Genomic DNA, 21,171 nt, shown 5'->3' on the forward strand with positions numbered 1-21,171 from the left:
ATCCTCTTATTCTATAATAAAGGGTCGTTATTAATTATAATAACGATCTTATTAAGGACTTCGTTTATAGTAGCGCTATTATTAATTAGCTAGTTAATTACGGGGATTAGTAAGTAATTAACGTGCTCTATTATTATAGCTAGCGGCTCGGGGTCGACCTTTTTTAAATATTAAGGTTTAATTATAATAATTTAGAAGCTTATTAGGCCGTAAAGTAATTCTATTATATAAGTAGTATTATTTATTAAAACGAGCTTAAATAGGCCTTTTTATCCCTTATTCTTTTACTAAACTTTAATATCTAACTATAGTAATAAATTAATAATATAAGAAATATTTAGTCCGTTTTAAGTAACTAGTACCTCGCTTATTTATTTATTAATATAAAGTCTACGGACTTCCCTTATTACTTTCTTAACTACTTCTATACGTTAAGTAATATTTAATAACGGTAGAGATTTATTAAAAATATATAAAAAAGCTCCGAAAACGAGGAGTATAAGAACGAGGCTATTTAAGCTAACTATATTATTAACTATTTTAATTATAACCTAAAATATAGCCTCTGCGCTTATTAATAAGTACTTATTTTGAATAATATTATATACCTTTTTAAGTACTATATAGTATTTCTTAGCCTTACTAATATTATTATAAGCTTCGACGGGTACTTCCTTAACCTTAATAAATATAAATCTAATAAAAGATTTAAACTCTACAGTACTAAAGTTTTTATTAATATTTATAATAATTTAGTCTAGCGGACCGAGGTAAACGTCGATTTAATATAGCTAAAGAGCTTTTTATATATATTTTATAATTATATCCGTAAAGAACCTTATTACTTAAAAAGAAATAGTAATATCGACGACGTAAAGTACTAGTCGGTTAGTACCTTTATAATCTATTAAGTATATTACGTTAATTACGACTTTATAATTAAAATCGTAATTATTTTGTAAAATAAATTTAAATCGGCTAGGGGTAGTAGCGTTAAGTTAATATTATTGATAAATCTTCGTAAGCTTTTTAAGGGCTACGATCTTTATATCGTTACTAAATTACTAAAATAGTTTTAAAAAATAAGGAACTAAAGGGTGGCCGAAGCGCCGATATAAGTAGTATAATTCGCCCTCTATTAAGTAGTTAGCAATAGCTTTTTTATTATTAAGGAGTAGAAGCCAAGGGTGTCCCTATTTATAAATAATAAGTACTATAATATTTCCCTTAATTAGTAAGTTATTAATATTATTAAAATATACTCCTAGCTTATTTATATCCCTTAGGTAGTATAAGAACGGAGTATTAATTAGTAAGACGTAAAAAGTAATATTACTAAATAAGGTACTAATAACTATAAATCTTAATAACTTTATAAGTTCGCTATTATTAAATTAAATACTTACCTTACTAGCTCTAAAAGTATTAAAAATAATTTTAAGTCGTTATTATTATAATACGAGGAGTTAAGGGTAGCCCGTAGTTAAGAATTCCGTAGCGCTAGTATTAAGTATAATATTTTAAAAGTCCTTTAACGAGTACTTTTTATTTAATAAGAAGGAGGTCGCTAGTTTTATAGGCTTAATTAACTCGTTAATAAAAGTAGTATTAATAAGGCTATGCTTTATTACCTAAGTAGCGAGGATATTTATAAGGGTTCTATTATTAATAATAATCGTAAGGTATATTATTAAGATCTAAACTTCGTCCTCGTAATTATCCTTATAGTTAAAGTCGAGGCTATTAAAATATTAAATTATAATATTATTATCGTTATTATTATTAATAGGGGCGGTTCTTTTATAAAAAGCGAGGAACTATAAATATAAGCTTAGTATAAATCTCTTGTTTTTTTCTTTACTATTTTTATATTTTTTATATACTTAACGTCGCTCTTTTTCTAAGTACTTAGTTAACTAATAGCTAGTTTTATAATAAACGAAATACTTTTTATTAATAATACTGCGGCTACGTTAATTCCGCTTATTAAATTGGGTTTTTTTATTAAAGCTACCGTAAGTACGGTTAGTTTAATAAGTAGCGGGGACCTCTTCGTTATAAGTACTATTTTAAGAATACTACTATTACTTACTACGGTTGCGCTCTATCTTTATAATATTAATTAAAGTACTAAGCTAGTAGTAAATATTAATAAATATAAGTACCAGGTTAAGTATAATAAGTTTATATTTTAATATACTATTTACGTAATAGAGGAGTTAGTTACTTATATTAAAAACGGATCCCTAAGTAGCTAGTACTTCGTAAAAGATTATAATATAGTTAATTAGTACTTATAAAATTTATTAGTTCGACTTACTTAGGTTCTTGCGAACTATAAAGTATTAATAGAGGTTATAAAGCTTAGCGAGGTAGTTTTAACGGTTCGTAAGTAGCTCGAAATATTCCTAAGTCCTTTAGTATATTACGTTAAAACTAAGCGGGTTAAAGGTATTATTAAGTTAGTTAAAATAAAAAGTTAACGCCCTTTTTTTAAATATATTTAAAAAAGTATTAGAATAGTATTATTTATTAATTCCCGCCCGTTAGTATAGTATTTTAAAGATCCGAAGCTTTTTATTAAAAATATTATACTTCTTATTATTATACTTATTCTTATTATTATAAAGCTTAGCGAGGTTAATTAATTAGCGAGTATTAGGTATAATATCGTTTTTAGTTTTTATATCGAAGTATAGTATTTAATAGGGTAGATTTTATTATTAAGTAATAATAACTTTATTCTCTAGTTTTTCTTTTTCTTTTTTTTAAAGAAGTAATAGGTCGGTTAGTTAATAACGAGACTAAGGTCAGAATTTTAATTATTAAAATTAAGCGAGTTAGGGTTATATAAATTCTTTTACTATCTCTTTAGCTTATTAAATAAGATCGTTAATATTTATTAGCTATAGGAGTAGTAAGTAAAAGAAGTAAGGATCGTAATATAATATATTAAAGTATTTAATACGGTTATAATAGGCTACGATCTTTTTAAAAGTTTAAATAGGGAAGTATTAAGTATTAAGGGCGCTAGCGATCTTTTTTACTATTTAATTACAATTTTTAATTATTAAATTAATATTATTATTTATAAAAAAGTCTCTTAGCTTTTTAAGAATTATACTTTTTATTCTTAAGAAATCCCCTACTTCTTAGCTTTAAAAATCGGTTTTAAAATCCTTTTATAGCTCCTTACTTATTAAGCTATCTTAATAATAGTATTTTATTATATAGAGAATAAAGGTATTAAGCTTTTTATCGTTCGTAAGGGCGGGTATAATATTAAATAAGCCTTATTAAGTTAGGTTAACGTAATCCTATTAGCGAATTAAAATTAAGTATAGTTTTATAATTTAAGAGTATAGGTAGGCTAGAAGTAATATTAACTAATTATTAAACCCTTTTTATTTATTATTAAGGTTAGCGGTTATTATAATATATTTATAAAATAAGTTATATAATAAAAGATTATTATAAAATATAATCGTTGTATTATAATTATAATATAACGTTAATTAAGTTAAAAAGAGTAGTAAGTTAGTTATAGCGATTGTTTTAATAATAGTGAGCGGGCTATTATTATTAATTAGAAAATTCTACTCTTTTAACGAGGTATATAAATAGAAAGTTACTAAGGTTAGTAAAAGGTCGTAAAAAGGGAAAAAAGGCTTTTTATAACCGTACTTTTAATAATAAATAAAGGATTCCGTTAGTTACTAATTAATAATTCTTTTTAATACTTCTCGTACTTTATTTTATTAATTTAGTTTCGGAGCTTCCGTTAGGTTAAAAAGAGGTAGATTTATTAGTAATATAAAATAAATCCCTACTATTATTATTATTAAGATCTTTTTTTTTCCTTAATATCTTAAAATACTTTACTATTAGTAAGAGATTTGCTATTAACGTACTTATAATTCTAAAGGTCTTATTATTACTAAGCGCTAATACGCTAGTAATTATTAGATTAATCTCTTAGTAATTAATTTCCTTTTGTTTATTATTAATTTAAAATAGCGCTTAGTTATAATATATTTAAAATAAATTCTTTTATAAGTAGTTCGATTAGAGGGAAGTTAGTAATAATAATAAGGCTAGTAAAAATAATATTAATAATAGAAGTAAAGTTAATAATAATAATAAAGTAGTTAATCCTTTTATAATAATAATCTTAGTAAAAGAGATCGTACGTAATAGAGCGCGCTCTTAACGGCCCGCGACTAGTTAATTAATTATTAACTAATAATAATAAAAAAAAGTTAAGGTAATATAAACTAAGCTACTTATTATTAATTAAATAAATAGAACTAAGTTAATACGTTAGAATAGCTAGCGAGGTAAGTCGAGGCTATCTTTTTTATAGTTATATTCTTATTAACCTATAGTAGAAATATATATATAATTTAATTACTAATTAGTATTAGTATATACGTAAGTAGGTTAGACCTTTTGGTTACGACTAGGTTAATAGGTTAGTATAGGTCTATTGCGTGTGTATAGGAGGGGAAGATCGTGGGCAGAGCCCGCGGTCCCTCAGTGGGTATAGGTAGGTGGAAGGGTCCGTCTGCACGGGCCCAGACTGCCTACCTACCACCCCTACCTAACTACCTAATAGGGCCCCTTTTCTGCCTCGTAATCCAACATTGCCTGACTGGCCGAGAAGGAAGATATGCCAGAACCTCCCTTGTTTGTGTAGTTTTATTAGATCATGAGACTTGAAATGAACTAGTAAGGCACAAGAGGGTCTGGAAAAGGTTATTAGAGTTTGATCAATATTTGCCACACCTTACTGGTCAAAACTCACATTGGGCCTCCGTCGAGAGGAATCGACAATGACGTACGCGTTCGACTAGAGGCGCCGTCGCATCCCACGACATGGTCGGATCTTAGAACGGTTCTCTCTCCGGTATTCATGTCTGTGATTGTCGTGTGTGCGAAGTCCTCTCGCTCTTCAACGTGTTCAACCTTGAAACCATAGTTGAGGTCAATAAGAGGATCGTCGTCGCAGATGTTCTTCAGCCATCTTTCAAAGATGGCTTGAGACACTCTCTGCCAGGGCTCTTGGGGCTGTGTGCCGTTATTTGTGTTCTGGATTTGAGATCTGAATTTGTCCACTCCTGGGAGGTCCCACTGCGTGAGCGGCTTTTCAGCAGAGAGCCCAGTGGATATGATGACATTCTGATCGATACCCGGCGGCACGCCTTGCTTTCGGAGGTCATCGGCGAGGCCCAGCTTGTGAAATATCTCCATTGATCGAGCGTTGGTCAGGTCCATTTTGGGCCACTTGGTGGTGGTCTTATTGCGTTCGAACAGTTTCGACTTCACACCATAGAAGGAGAGAACTCGCGCAAGTAGCAGACCGACTGGTCCACCTCCCGCAATGACAACGACTCCCCTGGGCAGCAGCTCCATGTCAGGTTTTGGCGTTGGTTCGTTGGAGACCATGATCTCTTTGCTGCAATTCGGCGTGTCTGTTGAGATCTATTTCTTGCAAACGTCTTAATGTCTCTTGGAGGACTGGCTGTAGTTATTCCAACACACGCAAGTCATGCACATAGGTAGGCGGAGGGACCATAAGATGGACCTACATATAAGACTCAGACCAACAATCGAATGCAGAAGAGTGGCCTGTCTCCATTAAGACCTTAGCCAGATGCCGGACTGGATATTGTGTAGCTAAGATAAGTGGCTCTAATGATTAAGGACATGCAATATACCATTCTATGCCCCGGCTTACGTTTTTCAGGGTCTTGGGTGGCGGCAGAGCCGATCCATGTGTTACTTGATAGGTATTTCTCACCGAAGGATTGCCGTCACTCCACACTCGCTCACTGTACAGCTGACTTGCAATAGGGAAATGGTTTCTGCAGTTTCTTACCGTGCTCAAATCAAAGTGGCGCATACTGGTAGGTTGTCTAAGGTGAGACCAAACGCCCCGCTCGACGCGGCCCGGCTACCTTCACCCGGCCCCACATAGGCCGACGAAAAGTGGGCCCCGAGCCCGAAGCTGAAGCCTAAGCCCGATAATGCGCTAGCCGTAGCCGTGCTCACACCCACAAGTGTGATCCTATTTTGGTGCTAATCCATCCTTCTTTGAATACAACCGGCTTCTCAGTACATTCAATATTTCCATTATCCCAGAGTGACCTCGTAATCATTCACCAATCTCGGAAGCAGGTGTTCTCAACACTTTGGCACAGTATTTCCTGGAGTCATGGGCTATCGCATCAGTACTCCTGTCAAAAGCCTAAGTCAACCCTAGGCTTTTGGAAAACGCGTCACTTCTCTATATTTAGGAATCTCATGAATCAACTGCTTTGTTTTTGATAATTTGAATCTTTTGCGCCTAGCCAGACTCTCCTTTGGTCGGTTGCGGAAGGGACAAAGTCGTTCTCATTTTCAGTGGCCAAGCCGAAGTCGATACCCGAGGCTGTCATCGAATGAATCGACAGTTTTCAGTTTCCTGCTGATTACACTGGACGGCATAATGCCAATAAGCTCTGTCTCTGCTGGCGAGTAGATATTCTAAAGAATTCATCTCTCGTGAGTCTCTGACAAGCCGTGAGGCTTGCTTCCACCGATAGCGGCCACGCTTCTCAGGCTCGTCATGTTCCGATTCACACTGACGTCGCAGACTCACACGTATGGGGAGTCATGTCGTTGATCGAAGCAGGCACAGAACCAAGTCGCTGCCAACATTGATATACGTATCACAAGGTACCCTCAATGGCTCGAACCGGTTGATTCGTGGAGTGGCGAAAGGTCAATTGTAACTATTGAGATTGTGTGCAAGGGGAGAAGAGAGGGCATTGGGAAGTTGATCAAGTGACCGTTGGTAACCCCTGCGACTGCCCTGACTCGTAGTCGTGTTGGACTTCCAGTCCGACAGTCAGTCCGCTGCATTGTTCGGCCGCCAACGCATGCTCTGGTTTTCCGAACGGTAAAGAAGCTTTTTAGTGTACATTGACCCCAACCCAGACCGGCGCTGGCGTGATGATACCAAAGAACGTCAGGTTGGAGGGGCCTTGAGGGCCATCGAGGTTAATTATGTACGTACTACTAAGCCAGGGGGGTAAAATTCAGTAAGACTCATTCCTAGTCCACCTGCCGGCTTAAGGAGTTGGCGTCCTATCCCTGTTCTTAGAGAGGGCACTTACATACGTAGTAGTACCTGATCCTGTGGTACCTGCTCCTGCCAGGGGGTTGTGGGGATGTGAGTCTAAACTTAAGCCCCATGCTGATCCCTGCAAGTCAAGCTAAGCACTAGGTCAAAACGGCTTGTGGGACTTAGGTCCACTCAAGTCGATCAACCCTGGACAATGAGTGACACTGGTGGATCATATGGGCAGCCAGAGGCAATTCGCTGGGATCGGACGGGCTGTTCATGTACAGAGTACTATCCAGGCTGAATGAGCTCTGTCTGTCTAGTATGATCTACCTAGGTATGAAGACAATGAAGCTCAAGATATTAGGACTTGACCCAGCCATCCGGGACGATGACTGGCCTAATTACCTTATATCTTGTAGAATAGGGAGGAATGGTGCTTGAGGCATGCATTGCTGAGACTTCTATTTCGTGGTACAGTCGGCTGCCCTGTTCTGCTCACGACGGACCTTGTACCTCGCTTGTACAGTCGGAAGTGAATGATCAGGGTAATAGTGTGGGGCAGGATACTCGACGGCTTCTAGGACCTTGGGTACTGACGTGATAGGCCGTTTACCTAGACAGAACCGGACGAGGGTTTCCCATTAACTTACAAGCAAGAAACTGCACGACCCTGGAGGTGAGGCATTTTATAGCAGGCTGAAGGGCGTTGGCTGCTGTGCCTTTAAGCAGCTGTGGAGGCGATGCTCTAGAGGACCGGACATCTAGGACTAGCAGAAGCTCGATTGGATACTGCCAACGGGCGGCAGGCTAGCTATAAAGGAGGTGCGTTTTTCTTCGACAGCTAGTTTGCTGACATGCCTTACGCTGTCAAACATCGTTTTCCATATCATCTCGAATTTTTACCATGGCGGCCCATGCTACCGACAATGAAGCTGCAGTCCATGAGGCTACCACTGGAGCTGAACCGGGCGTCAAGCCAAGGAACGCCCTCCTCACTAGTGAGGCTGTGGATGACATCTCTGGGGATGATCATGAGCAGCGCATGAAGGACCGTGCCCTTCTCTCTGCCCAAGAAGAGAAGAAACTCTTGCGCCGCGTCGACTTCCGCTTGATGATCTTGTGCGCTATTATCTTCATGATCAAAAATGTCGATTCGAATAATGTCAGCATCACCTATCACCTCATTAGAAGCGGCAGAACTGACGCATGGCAGGTTGCAAATGCCAGAATCATGAACAAGGGCACTCCCCGGAACATCATGACGCAGCTCAAAATGACAGCCGATGACTATAACTGGGTCAGCACAATTTACAACGTGAGTGCTTTGAAGCTGATATACTGAATCGTGGTCAAGGCCAACATAATTCACAGATTCCGTTCATGATTTGCGAGATTCCCACCAACATGGTCGTGAAAAAGATGCTCCCCTCGCGATTCCAGTCGCGCATCATGGTAAGCACCGCACCGAGGAGCATCTTGCCGATGACCTGGCAATAGCACGACTTGCTGATCTCCATAGGTAACTTGGGGCATTGTGTTGGCTTGCCACGCTGCCGTTACATCTAGTGCTGGCCTCCTAACCGCCCGCTTCTTCCTTGGTCTTGTGAGCTGCCACCGATGTGGGTCCACATGATCAACGATACTGACCACCCAACAGGCCGAGTCTGGCATGTTTCCAGGGATTATTCTGCAGATGAGCTACTGGTACCGCGCCGATGAGATGACTCCTCGGCTCTTGATTTTCTGTGCGTGATCCTCCTCTCCATAATACTCTAGGGCTGTGAATGGAATAGGCCACTGAAGTAACAACAGACTCCTTCGAATTCTTCGCCAACATTGTTAGTGCTGTTCTAGCCTATGGGTTCAGCGGTATGAACGGGCGACATGGCCTGTCAGGCTGGCAATGGTTGGTTTGCTTTTCCTCACATTGGCTGCCTCCAGCCCCTGACCCATCGCTAACTGGACTTGTAGGTTCTTCCTAGTTGAGGGTGTGATTACGATTGGCTTCGGCATTTTGCTTCTCTTCATCTTCCCTGATTGTAAGACCGTTAAGCTCAACCATATCTGAATGATTTCTAATGAGACCGGTATTCAGTTCCCGCGCAGGCCAAATGGTTGTCCGACAAGGAAAAGCGGTTCCTCCAAGCTCGCCTACCACCAAATGCCCCTCGCTCTTCCGAAAGCAATTTCAAGGCGAGCGAGATATGGGATACCATGAAAGACCAGCGCCTCTGGTGGTTCGCGTTCATCTGGGCCACTAAGACGATTGGTAGCACCGGTCTTTCGTTCTACTTACCCACCATTGTCGCCAGCCTGGGACTTGCGTGAGTGACAATCGATGCCGCAGCAAATGCCCGTAGTGCATAGTCCTAACTCATGTTTGACAGTTCCATCGCCGAAAGCCAACTGCTCACCATCCCTTCCTCAGTTCTGGCTATCATCCTCATTGCTATCAGCGGTTACTTGACCAACTCGTTGGCTGTGCCGTACCCCCTTGTGGCACTGGTGTACCTGGTCTCTAATTTAGCGTGCTACGGCGTTATGGTCGCATACCCGAACAACGGAGGCGTGTATGCTGCCACGCTGATTGCTGCGGGTGTCTCGCTGGCCTGGTTCGCTACCATGTGGCCATGGCGTCTTCAGACGACGTTCAGGGCAACGGGTTCGGCCTTTGCCATCGCATGGGTCAACGCCCTTGGCGGGATTGGTACTATTGTTGGTCCCCAGATCTTTCGCTCCAAGTACGCACCCGAGTATACAGTGTCGTTCGCGGTGGCCATGGGCATGACTGGCGCATGCATCCTCGCCATCTGCTGGACCTGGTGGATTACAAGGGAAACGGAGAGGCAGACCCGTCATCTGAGAAAGAGGCGTCTCGCCGCCCACAAAACCAACGAGGTCATTTTGGATGACGTTGACATCGATGCTGACTTCAAGACACCGAAGGTGCACACTTAGGCGAGTGTCAGGCACTTTGTGCCTGCAGCCCGCTCGACTAGGCCCTGGGCATGATATGATCAGGTTCAAGGTAGCACGAGGTAGTATCAACGTATATGTAAAGTATGTATGTATATATATTAACACTCTTTTGGCCATGCTGGGCTGAAGTTTATGATGTCGAGCATGTTGCCGGCTTTCTTATGTTCACAGGCTGCTTGTGGATCTGGTAGTTCAGGGCCTCCGAAAGCTCGTGCAGAAGCCTGTGAATCATGCCAGTAATTTCTTTCCGGGAGAGAGAGCGACGGCGCATGAATGACTTTTTGCGGCGATTGTTGCTACCTCGGCCCAGCAATCTGTTCAAATTCAAAGGATACAGGCGCGGTCACGATGGGCCATGCCCCTGATATTCACACCTCGGATTTCCGCAGCAGCTCGGAGAGCCGAGCAGTTGCGAAAAGAGAGTGGGGCGGCTTCACGCCCCGATAAGACAGACGACTGCAATCATGTCCATGCATAGGTTGACAGTAACGGTTTCACTGCGAATAGATGCACAAATGAGAAGCGTGATTTCTTGACCGTGTTGTTTTGAGACCACAGACCTTTTTGATCCCTCCAAGGCCTCGCATGATCACATGTCTCAACGCCAGGGCATATTAGTCCTGGCACCCAGCCTGTGCGCATCCGCGGACATATGCAATAGTAATGCCAGAGTTATAGCTTCGATGCCGGAAGCAACATCAGCGGTCCAACTTACAGGTCCAAGCATGACTGACAGCTCAATCAGCTTCTTTCAGGAAGCTGCTCCATCTAACATGTCACACCGTGGTCAAGAACCACTTACTTTTTGTCGGCAGGTCTTACCGATTTTGGACAGACCTCCATACTACTTGGCAGTGCTGTTGCGTTTCCTATTGCCTGGAAATGCTCCCAGTGATAGTCCTCTGGTGTGCAAAATTGGAGGGATTAGTCCTGTATCACTGTGCTGTGAAGGTGGGCACAGGGATTGCCCTCCTCCGAGTTACCCTGGATGCATTCATAACCTCTCGGTGAAGTGGCAAAATGCATGGGACGATCACCTTCTTCACGAGATTTTCTTGTCTTAAAGTGACTGTGAGTTTCTAACATGACACAGATGTGCTACGATTTGTTCAAGCTGCTCTCGTTCTCAACGCCAGCTGCTCAGGTACCTCCATATGCTATTTACATGAAGATGATGATATAGACTGGAGTTTTCAAGAATTTCCAACATGTAGTAGGCCTACGAGCGATGAATCTTGGGAAAGTGATACAAAATGACTTCTGAGTTGGCGTGAGGTCACAAGATTGGGTTCACCATTGCGAGGGCGGGTAGGGTTTACACCAAGGTAGGGTAAGGTAAGGTAGGGACGAATCTCGCACCCAGTGTGTGACGACCACAGACTGGTACATTTCCGAGCTGCAGGGCTATCCACAGCGCTGCATTAGACATATCCAACGCAGCTTTCGCCTCGAGCTCAGGTACATCAAGAGCAGGTTTTAATAATTATCCAAGGCGATTGATTAAGTTATCATACGTGGAAGATCAGAAGGCGCTGTAAGCGTAGTTCGCTTTATACAAAGACGAATGATTCTTCTCTTAGATTTTTTTTTTAAATGCCTGAATCCATGCGGCCTAGGTAATCAGTTAATTAAGTTTGAACTTGAAGTTGAGTTAATTAAGGGCGAACCTTTGGGGTTTGACTGAGCCGATGGTCAAGTTGATTACTGAAGTTGCGTTGAGTGCACAAGTTGCACCTTTTATGGGGCCAAAAAGTATCCCACCGGGCCTTCAGCTCGTGTCATTGAACCCAACCAGTGACATTTTATATGCCACTGGCTGACGTTGAGAGATTCGATCGCTTTGAAGATGCTCAACCATTTCAACGATTCATGGTGCAGGCAGATGCATTCACTGCCAACAAACAGGGCGCAGGCGGATGACTCGTATAATCCTTCTCCGTGGAACGACAACATTGGAATGAAAATGGCAGGCAAATGTGACATCTGCTCACTTTTCGTCAGGAGATAGCTCGGTTGCCGAGCAAAAATCGCTCGGCCCAGCAGAGCTCGCAGCTGTCTGCTCTGTTAGGTTAGGTTGTGAGGAAGCAGACGGCCATTGACAGGCATGTAATCAGATTGATTGATTGATAAGATGCATGTAAGGTACTTCGACGTGATAAGATTGGACGAGCATGGTTCATGGGTACTGCATACGCGATCCCCACGCTGTAACCCTCCGGGTCTTCGGATACTCCACATCTGCATCAAGAAGAAGCATGCGCCGCCGTATTGGCATACATTTGAAAAAGCCTTGGTAGCCCTTAGCGTGCGCCTCAGCCTTTTAACCGAAGCAACCTTGGTGACTTCGTGACATACGCTTCCCAACCCTCTTACGAAATAAGCTTACTTACTACCTCGTTCACAATTTGGCAAGGTCGTCCATTGAATGGAGGGGAAGTCGGATCTGGACATGTACGCGTACATCTCCATACTTGGTGACCAAGGATGTACCGTCTCTCAAGTGAGAGGCACCCATAGCAAATGCAGGCAAGGAAACGGCACAGAAACCTGATACAGGTGTTCACTAAAACAATCTAACGATATACTATTGGTGTTGCATGTAGCCTCCAATCTATCCTCTTGAGTACATGTACCTAGTGGGAAACAGATCCCACAGACTGCCCATGGCGAGCTGGAAAGTTGGGCTTCCCGCAGGGATCCTCCAACTGCAAGCCCACCTTCCGCATGGCCCGAATCCCGCCGTTCATACTGTCTGCAGCGTATCCTTTCGCGCGGAGAACACTGGTGGCAACGCGGGCGGAGTCCCCATCATAGCAAATGATGAGCGAAAGCTTGTCCCGAAGCTGAGAGCAGATGTCTTCGTTCTCAGAGCTCAGCTTGGCCTCAAGCTCTCGCCAAAGCGATGCCAACACTTTTGGATCTGTGAAGGGGCTCGGAGTGCCTGACTGAATAAGAGGGAAGTTTACAGATCCGGGGAGACTGAACTGGTCGAAGTCCTCGGGTTGGCGCAAGTCAACCACGATAGTGTCTGGCGACGGAGCTATGATTCTTTCCCAGCCTTGCCGCTCATCAGAACGTCTCTTGGACAAGAAGAAAAGGAGATCTCTGGTGAGAACCTTGTCCAGACGGTAAAAGTCGTTGAGGGCCATTAGTGGATCCTTTTCCCAGGCCGAGTCATAGCGGTACAAGTCAACATCACTCAATTCCTAGGCGTTTCTGGATTAGCAGGATGTAGCATACCGCGGGTATGATGAAGAACATATGCATACCGAGTTTCTGATCGGAGGGAACTGCTCAGCTTCCAGCTTGGCAAAATACTCATCCATGTATTGGTATGGGAGGTCGCAACACAAAGTGACGCAGTGAATCTGGCCGTCTTCCCCTGCAAGCTCACTCAAGGTCCCTTCCTTCTTTCTTTTCTCAATGAACTGATAAAGTCCTTGGAGATTAAATCCGGAGGAGGGGCCGCAAACAATGCCGTTCCGGCAAAGTTCCAACGAAAGCGAGTATGAGGGGTGAGATGCAACCTCCTCGATATGATCCACAGCTGACTTCCAGGGAAAGTTGACCGGAGCTAGGAGAGCCAGGGACCGTGGTCCTGGAACTCTGTCGCCTGCGGCAGTGCACACGCTGTGAATGCTGTTAGAAGGCACTATGAAGCGGGCGCATTGGATTCCTTACCCCAAACGGAACACAGATGGGTTCTTCTCCTTGAAGAAGCTCCCTAAGCCTGACATTGTGCCTGGATACCATAGTTTTAGTCTTGTGACGTTGAAGGAATCTCAAAGCTTTTGTAGATTGGGTGTACCAGAAGTTCCCATTCCTGCGCAAATGAGGCTTATTTCTGGGAGTTGTTCCAGAATCTGCGGACCTGTCCATCGCATGTGAGATTGCCAGTTCTAGAAGACTTGATTAGCGACTGTAAAAAATCCGTGACTTTAGGCAGAAATCTCACCAGATCGTTGTTATACTGGTCCGGATTGAGCACGGATTCAGATTCCTGGGCCCAGCGGTACGCTGCTCGAATGCCGCCACGCTCGTCGTTCGGTTCGGGTTGCGACGGACCGCCGAATAAAGTACTGTGACAGAGCCATGTTGAGCATCATCGTGGTGCACAGAAAAGGTTGTCACTTAGCCAGATCAGCTCAACTTACATGTTCAGACCAAAGAATTGCATCAATTTCAACTTCGCTGCTGTCGTCTTATTGCTTAGGAAAGCGTGAACATCTCCCAAGTCGTAAAGAACGCGAGACATCAAAGCCATGGAAATTACTGTTGACCCAGAGCTGTACTCAACTACCGTCTTGGTCTTATCGGGCGCAATTCCATGCTCCAGTAGATTGAGAGCTTCGTCGAATCATAGATCAGCACCTCTGATTTTGTCTTTTGTAAGAAGGTCTTTTCGACTTGATTACCTGGCATAGATTTGACATTGTTTGCTGGGTGCATAGTCATCATTTTGGCGTAGATGCGGACGCCATCTTTTCGGTAAGGATTGAGGGAGTTGGGAAGCTCCACAAGAGGCAGTGGTGGTGCCCTGTCAGGATTGAAATAGTCCTTAACAGAGTCAGGGCCCTTATAAACGTTGAGATTGTTTCGTGGCTGCATCTCGAGATTGTTGTTGCAAAAAGAAGTAACTAGTGTGTGAGAAGTTTCTGTTAGGAAATGTGTAGCTGGGGAAACGTTTAACTGTAGGAATGATAACCGATGAACTTGGTGCTCCAGTCGGAATGATGTTATATTTCAGGGCAGACTGTTCTATGTACTCAACTAAAGCAGCGAGCCTTGATATTCTCGCATATTCACGGCTGGACCAAATACTCAAATACACCAATGAACGATCTGTCTGAGCCATTTGACCGCTTCCGAGCCTGGCGATATTACATCACGCCTACACTCTACACCTCTCCATCGGACGCGGCAGGGGGCACAAGAACTCACGAGTGATTTTCGCCGTCAGAAATCGATCACACCAAACAAATGGCTCACTGGGTCAGTCATGACTCAACTGACAGGAAGTCAGCTTAGCTATGAGAGGTTCATGTTGAAGCTTCCCATACTTACACGATGATATTGTCAACGAAGGGATCGCGAAATGCATACCCCGGTCGCGAATTAACGCCCCACATTCCCCTATAACCTATAGACGTTGTGACGGCCGGGTCCGATAACACCGAAGGGATCCTCTTTTGTCCGAGTGCGACCTGACATTGCTTGTTCTGCGTGATGATCTGCATCATGTAACCTTGAAGGACCGTCCCATGGAACTATTAAAGTCTTGGGGGTGTGGATCTATAAAGTAAAGACCTGGCATCGAGCGACGTACCTGTCAGTGAAGACCACATCGCAGTAGGCATCCAGACTGTGACGGCGGATGGCATGTGGAGCAAGCACAATCTATTAAACTGTTAATGGCAACAAGACCGATGAACAGCGGTAAAGATCTCTACCAAACTCAAAAAAGGAAAACCCGGCAATTCCAGCGCAACGTCATTACCAAACACTTTCCTGCTCCACTGACCCTGGCCACTGAATTCGCAATGCTGCGCGTACGGCTGCGGAGTGCTTTACTGCCAAGCAACAAAACGATCTGCCAAGAGGTTCAGAATGTCCTGCCACGTCATTTGAAGCTTTCGAAAGAGTTTGACGTTGGTCTCCAGGAAATCTCCGGGCTATAATTTACTCCAAGATATCGCTACTATTAGTATCCCTATTATAAAGTAGTTAGTTCGAACCGTAGTTGACGAAGAGATTAATTAAACTATCTAGATATCTATATAGGTATAAAAAGGAGGTTTTAATTATAAGTTAGGCTAGCTATGATAATCGTAAATAGGGCCCCTAATTGGCCCCTATATAGTTAGCTATATACCGCGGTCGAATTAGACTTCTAATCCGATACTAACTTTCTCTTTTTTTTATCGATTTAATTACTATAGTTAGAGGTATAATTCGACCTCGGGCCCGTTTATTAAGTCGTCTCCTTTTCCCCCTTTTCTCTATTTTTTTTATATAACCTATCCCTTTATTTATATAGTGACTTTTCTATTACTTATAAATTACTTTAATTCCTTATTTAATACTATTTTTATAAAAGCATTTGCGAGGTTATTTTTATTATTAATCTAATAGATCTCGAGTATCTCGTGCCTTTTATATAATTACCTAAGGGCTATAATATTAATTATAAGCCTCTTTTCCTTTATTATTCCTAATTTAACGAGGTATTCGTATAGCGAGTAGGAATCGGTATAAATAACCATTAGAATAGGTAAAAAGCTAATTCGATTAGGAATTTTCTTTAGCGTTATTAAAATTACGTAAGAGAGGTTAACGCCGTTAACTATATTATAAACCTCTAACGCTAATATACTTCTTATTACTTACTTATTTTTAATTAATAAGTAATAAATTATATTATTATATATAGTAAATTCGCTCTCGCTTATACTCTCGTTAATTAGGATAATAATATACTTTAATTACGAAGTAAGGTCGTTATTATTTATAAATAACCTATTAACGAAAATATAGAGCTTACTAATTGTAAGGTCGATTGGGTAGTAAACGAGACTTTAATCGAGATTCGTTTATTATTACTTAAGCCGCTTATTAAGTACTTTAACGTCTCGTTTAGTTAGATTTATAGCTTATACTACCCTAATATAGTTAAAAGTTACTTCGGGCTAATAAATACTTATAATATATACCCCTTACGTAAGCTTAGCCTTATACCGCTTTTTAATATTAATTACGTTCGGGTTAACGAGGTTAATCTTCTCGCCCTACCCCTTTTATTAAAAAACGATAGTTTTCTTTTTAATTATAAAAATCCCGCTATTAAATACTAGGGGGGTATTTATTATAAGGACCTTTTTTAGCTTCGCTACGAAGCCCGCTTTTTAAAGCTCCTTATTCTCCTTTTTTATAAAGTTAATATTAAATAGGCTTAATATATCGTCGGTTTATATTCTAACGATCCTAAATTAGTTACCTTCGTACTCCGTAATTAATAAGTACGGGTCGTACGTAAAAGTAATTATTAATAATTAATTAATATAAAAATCGTAATAAGTAGCTTATTAATAAGTACCCGATTCTACGAGCCTATATAGTAGCTTAAGCACTTTAATAATCGTACTTTCTAAGTACTTACTAGCTATTTCCTTCGGTAAATAGGCTAGGATTTTCTTTATAAGCCCTATAGCCGATTAGGTATATACCTAGGTAATATCACGGCTCTAAATCTCATATCCCTTCTTTTATAGCGATGCTATTAGTACTATTATTAATCGTTAGTTATAGCGCTATATAGTAAGCGATTATATAAGTAGCGTCGCTTTTTTAACGTCGCTATACCCCTAAATTACGTATTTAAACTTTTTATACGGTTAGGGTATTCCTTTTTTTTTAATTTTACGAACTATTCGCGATTTAAATATATAGAGGTTTATATACTTTTCTAGATCGTAAAGAATAAATTAATAAACCCCTCGATTATATAAAGTATTTACTTCGATAAGATCTAATCCCTTATATAGCTTTTTAATAGTTATAATTACGCCTTCTTTACGTAATTTAACTACTAGCTCGAAATCGGCTTTTTCTTTTATTATATAAAAAGTATTAATTACCTCGTTATTAATAATAAATTACTACGTTAGTACTTACTATCGTAGTCTCCCGCGACGTCTTATTAGTAATATTAATACCTTTTTAGCAATTTCCTCTTCCTCGTTATTTATTAATATTATTACGACGATTTCGTTAAGGATAATTTCTTATACCTCTACTACGAGTTATGTAGCTTCCCCTAGCTCTTCTTCTTTTTATAAGCTAAAAATTACTTCGATAGGATCTATATAATATAATCTAACTACCGTAATTAATACCTCGAGTAGCTAGTTACGATCTCTCGTAACTACGTAAAAACGCTCGTTAATAGGAATTAATTTATATAACCTAGCCTATTATTAAGTAATTTCGTACTATACTCGTATATCCGAATTTAGGGGTATATTTAAATTAACCTTTATATCGGGCCTATTATATATAGTAATTACCTTATTAACTTACTTTTTTATACTTACCTCGCGCAATACCCGTATTATTTTTTTAACTACTTAAGCTCGCTAGCTTACGTTTAGTAATAGTAGCGAGGCTAAGGTCGTTTTTAAATATACTCTAAATACTAAAAGCGTCGGTATAAGCCCGTTAGGCCCCATAATATCGTTATAATATTTAAGTACTATCTAGAAATATTCGTCGTTATTAAAATCGGGATTTTCCTTTTTAATAATTTTAAATACTTTTTTTAATTATTAGTGCGCCCTTTCTACTTTTTTAATATTATAATACGCTTCGATAGGCACGATAATTAACTATATACTATAAGCCGTCGCATTTTTTTTAAATTTTATTAATTTAAAACTAGTACTAGCGTTAGTTTTAATATTATCTAGCGGTCCTTAGTATATATCGATTTAGCTTTTTTATAGAGCTACTTATACTATTTTTACTTATAAATCCCATAGGAATTACTTTACTTAGAATAATATAGCCTCGTTAATTATATATAGGACCGGTTAATTATTTAAATAGAAAATATCGACGACGATTTCCTAATTAAAGTTAAGCTTATAACGTAATTTAAATTTAAATCTGCGTAGGCTCTGCGCATTTATTTAGTATTAGTAATATACTTTTATTAACTACTCTAACGCCCCTATTTCGATATTATTATTACTTAAATGTTTTAGGAAGTTATATAGCCTCGTAACTAATGGGTAACTAAATCTCTAGTATAGTTATCTAAGCTTACTTTCCGTTAGGTAATTAATTAACTTTATATTATTAATAAGCTTTATAAACGCATACCCCTATCGTCGTTTAACTATTTTAAAGTACTTACGGCTAGAGATTCTATTCCTCGTATTATTAAATATAATACTTAGTTAATTTATATCTTTTAAATATAGGAGAAATAGGGTATTAACGGGTAGGATATAAAAAGTTATTATTCCGAAGTACGTCTTTACTTCTACCGTACTTAAGGTAACGATTTCTTTACTTAAGCCGAAGCTAATCCTCGTAATACCCGCTATTAACATATTAAACGTTATTAGTACGATTTTTTATAGCGCTTAGAATTACCCTTTTCTTCTTATTAACTATTATAATACCTTAGTATTTAGGATAATTTTATAGAAATTATTTAAGCCGTACTTTTTGCTTACGTAGAATGCTTATACGAGCTTAGTATTTAAGTAATTTAGGTAGTATAAAAAGGACCCCTCTAGCTACCCTTAGATTTACTTAGTACTATATTCCTTTTTTTTAAATATTAAGAGAGATAGCGTCTTCTCCTTACTTATTAAGAAAATGGGCTTTAGTATTATTAGATTTACCCTTTTAGCCGCCTCTATATCCGTTATCTAAAGGACCTTCCCTTATTATTTATAAATAAAAGCCTATTTATTAAGAGCTTTTGTTACCCTCTATTTATTTAGCTTTATATATCCTCTAGAGGCTAACGGGGTAAAAAAAGAGTAGTTAATATTATTAATTTTATTATAATTTAATTCGTTAGTATAGGAAGTAAAATTTTTTTTATTTTCTAAATCTCTTATAGGGGGTATATACTTTAAGCTACTACTTTAACTACTATCGCTAGGTTTTATACCCCCGGATCTACCCTTATATATAATAAAGAATTAGTTAAACTAACGAGGGCTAGTTTTACTATCTATTACCCTCGACTTTTTATATTATTTATATAATTTAGTACGCTCTTCTTTAAAATAGTTACTTAACTAATATCTATCTTTTTTATAAATATAATATTACCTTTTTTATTACCCTACCCGTAAGTTAAATCTCTACTTATTTAATAAATCTTAGCCTCTTTACTAGCGATTACTATATTTAGCCTCTTTTTCTTTCTTATTATACGTTCGATCGACTTAATATTATTAATAAGGGCTATTATATACTTAGAAATAAGTTTAGTACGGTATTCTTATTTTAATATTAAAGCTAGATCTTAGCCTCGAGTAGAGCGTTTTGTAGTTTTTAAGTACTTAGTATAGGGTTATTTTTATCTTTAGTATACGCTAGACTACGGTATAAAAATATTTAATTTTCCGCTCGTTTATTCTCTTATTTAACTAGGTTTTTACTAGCTTATCGATTCGATCGATAAGCCCTTTAAGGATCTCTATTCGCAATTTACCCTCTATTATCCTAGCTATAAATATAAAAAAAATCGCTTATAGCTTAAATAGGAGCTCTAGGTTCTTATTATAAGTCTCGAAGCGGCTTCGGATTACGTTAATTATATTAAAAAAGTCGTTTCGATCGAGATTACGTATTACTTCGTAATAATAATTAGAGGCTTTATTTACAAGTACGATATTAATTACTAAATAGTACTAATATTCCCTAATTCCGACTTTTTTATAATAATTATAAAATATCGTTAGGGTTTTTTATAAGACCTTATACTTCCCCCTAGAGTATAATTTCTCTTTTAAAAAGATCTTTTTAAAGTCTATAAATTACCTCGTATTTACTACTAGATTTTTAGTATTTATATATAATCCCTACGTCGTTACGTACTATTAATAACTTTGGGTCGTTTACTTCTTTTTTTATTAACCGATCGGCGCTAAATTTCGTATTAATAGTAATAACGAGTTATAAATCGAAATAAGTAGAATTATTAATTATCGTACTTCTAGTACTATATTTTGCCCCGGTATATCCTTTTATAACGATAGATTTCCGTTAGTAATTATAGGGAGGAAATCTAGGTCGTTTACCCTTTTTTTAAATTTATAAAAGTGATTATACGCTCTATCGACCTATACTTAGTTTTATAATACGAATTCCTCCTCTATAATTATTACTATTAGTATTTCGTATAGCTCTCGTAATTATAATTACGCTAGTAATACCCCTCGCTCGTAAAGGAATTTATTAACTATTTTTATAATTCCTAACCTTACGCTTACGAACTATTTATTTAGTTAATAACTAAGGTTGTTTACGATTTTATAAAATAGGGGTTACCCCTATAGCCCCTT

At 39.0% G+C, this 21,171-nt stretch overlaps 5 protein-coding genes across 5 annotated transcripts; 1 reads left to right on the forward strand and 4 right to left on the reverse strand.

Annotated features, from left to right (window-relative positions):
- Window positions 1-1,193: 1,193 nt before the first annotated feature.
- On the reverse strand, window positions 1,194-1,394 carry CLUP02_18036 (uncharacterized protein; the record flags this gene model as incomplete). Its single annotated transcript, XM_049296940.1, has 1 exon — window positions 1,194-1,394. A coding segment is annotated over one exon (201 nt), but the record flags the coding sequence as incomplete, so codon positions are not given.
- Window positions 1,395-4,725: 3,331 nt separating this feature from the next.
- Window positions 4,726-5,412, reverse strand: CLUP02_18037 (FAD binding domain-containing protein; the record flags this gene model as incomplete). Its single annotated transcript, XM_049296941.1, has 2 exons — window positions 4,726-4,745; window positions 4,842-5,412. 2 exons carry the CDS (start codon window positions 5,410-5,412, stop codon window positions 4,726-4,728), a joined length of 591 nt encoding a protein of 196 aa, XP_049138165.1.
- Window positions 5,413-8,012: 2,600 nt separating this feature from the next.
- CLUP02_18038 (uncharacterized protein) lies at window positions 8,013-11,151 on the forward strand (the record flags this gene model as incomplete). Its single annotated transcript, XM_049296942.1, has 15 exons — window positions 8,013-8,423; window positions 8,480-8,560; window positions 8,628-8,711; window positions 8,766-8,853; window positions 8,921-9,014; window positions 9,080-9,147; window positions 9,204-9,432; window positions 9,496-10,054; window positions 10,095-10,168; window positions 10,259-10,323; window positions 10,398-10,495; window positions 10,566-10,625; window positions 10,696-10,804; window positions 10,833-10,992; window positions 11,049-11,151. 15 exons carry the CDS (start codon window positions 8,013-8,015, stop codon window positions 11,149-11,151), a joined length of 2,283 nt encoding a protein of 760 aa, XP_049138166.1.
- Window positions 11,152-12,720: 1,569 nt separating this feature from the next.
- CLUP02_18039 (cysteine synthase A) lies at window positions 12,721-14,695 on the reverse strand (the record flags this gene model as incomplete). Its single annotated transcript, XM_049296943.1, has 7 exons — window positions 12,721-13,293; window positions 13,357-13,717; window positions 13,769-13,829; window positions 13,896-13,986; window positions 14,043-14,166; window positions 14,242-14,434; window positions 14,503-14,695. The coding sequence occupies 7 exons, from the start codon at window positions 14,693-14,695 to the stop codon at window positions 12,721-12,723; spliced, it is 1,596 nt and encodes a 531-aa protein (XP_049138167.1).
- Window positions 14,696-19,041: 4,346 nt separating this feature from the next.
- Window positions 19,042-19,197, reverse strand: CLUP02_18040 (uncharacterized protein; the record flags this gene model as incomplete). Its single annotated transcript, XM_049296944.1, has 1 exon — window positions 19,042-19,197. The coding sequence occupies one exon, from the start codon at window positions 19,195-19,197 to the stop codon at window positions 19,042-19,044; it is 156 nt and encodes a 51-aa protein (XP_049138168.1).
- Window positions 19,198-21,171: the final 1,974 nt, after the last annotated feature.

The sequence above is a fragment of the Colletotrichum lupini genome, chromosome 10 (genome assembly GCF_023278565.1).
Source record: "Colletotrichum lupini chromosome 10, complete sequence".
In the NCBI taxonomy this organism is placed as follows: Eukaryota; Fungi; Ascomycota; class Sordariomycetes; order Glomerellales; family Glomerellaceae; genus Colletotrichum; species Colletotrichum lupini.